At 36.7% G+C, this 4,418-nt stretch overlaps 1 protein-coding gene across 1 annotated transcript; it reads left to right on the forward strand.

Annotated features, from left to right (window-relative positions):
* Positions 1 to 1,241: 1,241 nt before the first annotated feature.
* On the forward strand, positions 1,242 to 1,619 carry LOC104439603. The gene has a single exon (XM_010052647.2). The coding sequence runs from the start codon at positions 1,242 to 1,244 to the stop codon at positions 1,617 to 1,619; it is 378 nt and encodes a 125-aa protein (XP_010050949.2).
* The last annotated feature ends 2,799 nt before the right edge of the window (positions 1,620 to 4,418 follow it).

Genomic DNA, 4,418 nt, shown 5'->3' on the forward strand with positions numbered 1-4,418 from the left:
TAATTTGGAAGAAAAGAAATATCATCATTTTCTAGGGTGAAACGCTTGAGGTTTCGGCTTTGAAGAATCAACTTGTCAAAGTTGTTAAAGATAAAGTGTTGACCTTCAACAATGTGCCGGGCAACTTTTGTAATAGGCATCTTCAACGAGGGTGGGGCTTTGACTCTTCTGTTTTTGTTGGCGGCCTGCTCATTTTCCTTAGTGGTGCTTCTTCTGCTAGGGTTGATCAGTTGGTGATGTTCCTTCTGGGTTTGCGGCCCCGTTGCTGTGTTGTGCTGCCTTGCTGACAATTGTTATTTTGGTTTGCTTGGTGGCGGTTTTCTTTTGGTTGTCCTTGGTTTCCGTTGTTTTTGTTTTCTTTTACATCGGCTCACTTTCACTCTTTTTTGCTCATGCATTATGAGTGAAAGTTTTTGGCGCTGGGTTTTTGTAAAGTTTGCTTTTGCTCTATATATTCTTACCTTACCAAAAAAAAAAAAAAAACTTTGTCCTTCCACTTTTATTTCAAAAGGAGCTCCATCAGAGAAAAACTTTGTCCTTCCATTTCAAGTTCTGAAGAGCTCTAAAGATGGGCTCTCAAAACTAAGGGAAACCACGTTTGAGCACTCCGGCTCATTGCGACCATTGCGAAGGTTGAGCACGTTCCATTTCCGATCCAATCTTCAATGGCCTCAATCCACCTTTCCGGGCTTTATTTCCCGTTCTCGGCCTTGTTTGACTCCTACAATGAGACCCATGTTTCATTCCCTACATATCTGCATGAATCGGCAACTATTTCCCGGTTTTGCGGGTACTTGCTGTATATGTGGCCGTGATGTTTCGGCCATAATAGGTTCTCTCGTGTGGATGTTTTTAGATTATTTGGGCACACTTTTATGTAGTTGGCGGTGACTAATAAGGTGATAAATTACTCAAGCACCCTCGTGCTCTAGTTATAATAGGATCTCTCTCTTTATGAGGGATGCTTTTAGATTTCTTGGGCACAATTGACGATGACCGACCAGGTAAATGCGCGCCACATAAATCTCTCCGTAACGCATTGATATCACTAGACATTTTCTCGGCTCATTGTCGACCAGAGTGGCAATCTCTTTTATATTAGTCGTCAACGTTGTGCGGTTTGTCCAACTACAGAAAAATGCACCAATCTCGTTGACCCCACCCCACTCCGTTCCCATTTCATCAAATCACTCAGAGAAAAAAATTCTCTCTCCCCCTCACTCTCTCCTTCAATGATGAACATGGACAATTGGCCTGTGCTGAGTCGCCTCAAGAGGGCCGTGAATAAGGCGAGACTCCTCTTTAACTTCCGCCGGTGGCGCCTCATGTTGATGATCGCCGACACTTCAGGCAGGAACTGGCAGCGGCGCTGCTTGAGCTTCAACAACCGGCCTGGGCTGACAGGTTGCACAGACAACGGCCGCTCTGTGTCTGAGAGCTCAGGCTCTCGCCAGGAGCTCCAAAGGACGATGAGCTGCCTGTTGTCATCGGAGGATGACATCGACAAGAGAGCGGACATGTTCATCTCAAACTTCCATCGGCAGCTTCGGATGGAGAGGCAGATCTCTCTTCAGCTCAGATATTGCAGGGCAAATAGTTTTGGCCCCATGTCTTCTTGATGGTTTTTGGGCTGTGAGATGGTATTTGATCTAAGCTTCAGATTAACTGGTCTGGGATTGTTATCTATATTTTCGGGTAAATTAAGATGTTCTTTTTTTTCCCTGTTTCCGGAATTCTGTTGATTATAGATTTGTTTTTCCATTTGGTGTTAATTGTAGAATTTGTTTTTTTCTTAGTGAGTATTTATTTGGAGTAACAGTCGAGTTTTGCGAGAAAAGGACACCACAAATGCCTAAGTGCTCACTTAAATTGTTAAAACTATTTCTTTTGAGATAATAACATAAATAATCCCTGAATTTTGGATTAATGTGTAATGCAGTTTCTAAACTTTTAATTTGTTCTATGTGGTCCCTGAACTTTAATCCAATATACAATGTCATTCCTGAACTTTCAACTTATAACAATGCAGTCTCTAGACTTTTTGTACTTATTCAAGTTAGTCATTTGGCTTTATGAAAATATCTAATATTGTCCCTGAACATCAAATATCTTTATATAGTCCAAGGACTAAATTGAAATATCAGAAGTTGAAGGACTACATCAAACAAATTGAAAGTTTATAGACGACATTATACATTAGACTAACGTTCAGGGATTACATTGAACAAATTAAAAATTCAATAATGATATTGCATATTGGGTCAAAATTCAGGAATCGGTTGTGTCATTTTCAATAATTTTTTTTTTCAAACACTCAAATGTCAATGTTTATTTACATGATGCCACGTCAGGTTTTGGGCCACATGACTTGCCAACAGCATTCAAGTGAACAATTTGTGAATAATGCGGTAGCTTAGTGATTTGAAAAAAGTTATAGCACTCAAAGGAGTATCACACAAAAATTATAATACTTTTGCCGTCCTTTTCTTGTCAAGTCATATTAGTTATATACCCATGCTCGATGATTATGAATCGACTTCATTTACATTGCACCTGGTATGCATGTGCAATATTCAGCGCTATTATTTCGTAGACAAGAAATGGAAAGGTCAAAAGTAATTTCACGATCAACTTCTTCTTATTAATTAATTTAATGTAGTTGTTTGATGGGTGTTTGTATAAAACTTTTCTTAGTGGACAACAGCGTTTATAATTAACATTTCATCACTAATTTCGGGTCGCATTTCAGTTACATAGGTACAGACCATAATCACAACGTAAATAATTAGTAAGAGCACGAGTCCACTTATACATAATTTACGATGAATTTTAGAAAAAAAGGTTCACCTAATCATGGGTTAATACCATGAATAATTTCAAACTGATACACATGTTCCAAATTTATCTTAAAATAATTTTTGGGTCACCAAAAATCTAAAATACCTATGACAAAATTTACCATAAACTAAATTTTAAGTTATCAAAAACCTCAAACTAGTACACTTATGTCATATTTACCCTTTGTTTGCTTCCGTCAAATTTTACCATGAAATTGTAGAATCGGATGAACATGCAATAACATGCAATAATGGCAAATCCATGTGGAATCCATATCAATTCGGGTCAATTTATCATAGGTATATGAGTTTGAGGTTTTTGGTAAGTTAAATATTAATTTGGGGTAAAGTTGTCATAAGTATATTAGTTTGGAGTTTTCGTGGTATCAACCCATCAATTATAGACCTATTGTACAAATAACAATTAATATAAAACTTTTCAAATTTTGCTAATTTAATCCTAAAATTTTCGCGAAATTCTAGTATAGTTTTTCCAACTAATTTTTGCCAAAAATCACTAGGTATCCGTTCATTAGGTTTAGGGCTAATGGGACAATTTCCCCATTTTAAAAAGCAGCGGAGTTTGGTTAGTTTTAAGTATTGAAGAAAAATACCTAATTGGACTATCAATATATCTTTAAGAACCAAATATCTCTTTCTTCACCACCTGAGCACTATTTCAAGCTTATAGAATTTCCAAAAACAAAAAATTCTCACCATTCAATCTCTTAAATTGCTTATTCCCAATTAAATTCCTTCACTTATAAATCCGTAACAAAATATTAAAATTATGATTATATATATATATATAAGAATAATAATCATGTATATGTATGTATAGGCTTAAGCCTTTGCCTTGGCTACTCCTTAGCTAAGTTTTGGGCTCTTGTTACTTTGACAAGTGGACAGGTAGTTTTCTACAAATGGGCTGAGATTGGTTCAATTAAATATAATTAGTGGTTTAGGCCCAAAAACATTGCTTCTAATTTCCCATAGCTTCATTGAATAGTACTAGAAATTTATCCGTTAAAACTTAGTAAGACCTTAGTCCATATATATCATGATAATGCACTTAAATTCGAAAACTGTCATTTAGTGAGTTTAAGTCTTAAAATACTTACAACTTCAATACATTTGAGTTTCTTGACTCAATGGACGGAAAGGACCGGTAAGATGATTAAAAAAGAGCCACCTAAGCTTGAAAAAAATAACTAAAGTGAAAGGCATGAAACATGTTCCATCCATAGAAACCGATGGAGTTAACGAGAGGAATTAGCGCATCGATTTTCCCAAGTTTGAGGAACTAAATACAAGAAATGAAAATTTTGGACTTCTAAGTGCACGAGCACTACAAATTATAGGACTTTTGCTGTTAATGTCCTTGCGCATATTCATTTGACTGACCTTTTCTTCTCACTCACTCCTCTGGAAATTTTTCTCTTCAGCATCACTTCTTTTTCTTCATTAATGTTGGATTAGGTTGGCCAAAGATTTTCCACATTGCAAGAAATTACCCCACCTGGTTCCACATCCAAGGTTAGCCAACTTTGTCCCTTTGTCCTTTTCTTTGGTGTCTCTCCT

The sequence above is a fragment of the Eucalyptus grandis genome, chromosome 3, assembly GCF_016545825.1.
Source record: "Eucalyptus grandis isolate ANBG69807.140 chromosome 3, ASM1654582v1, whole genome shotgun sequence".
NCBI lineage: Eukaryota > Viridiplantae > Streptophyta > Magnoliopsida > Myrtales > Myrtaceae > Eucalyptus > Eucalyptus grandis.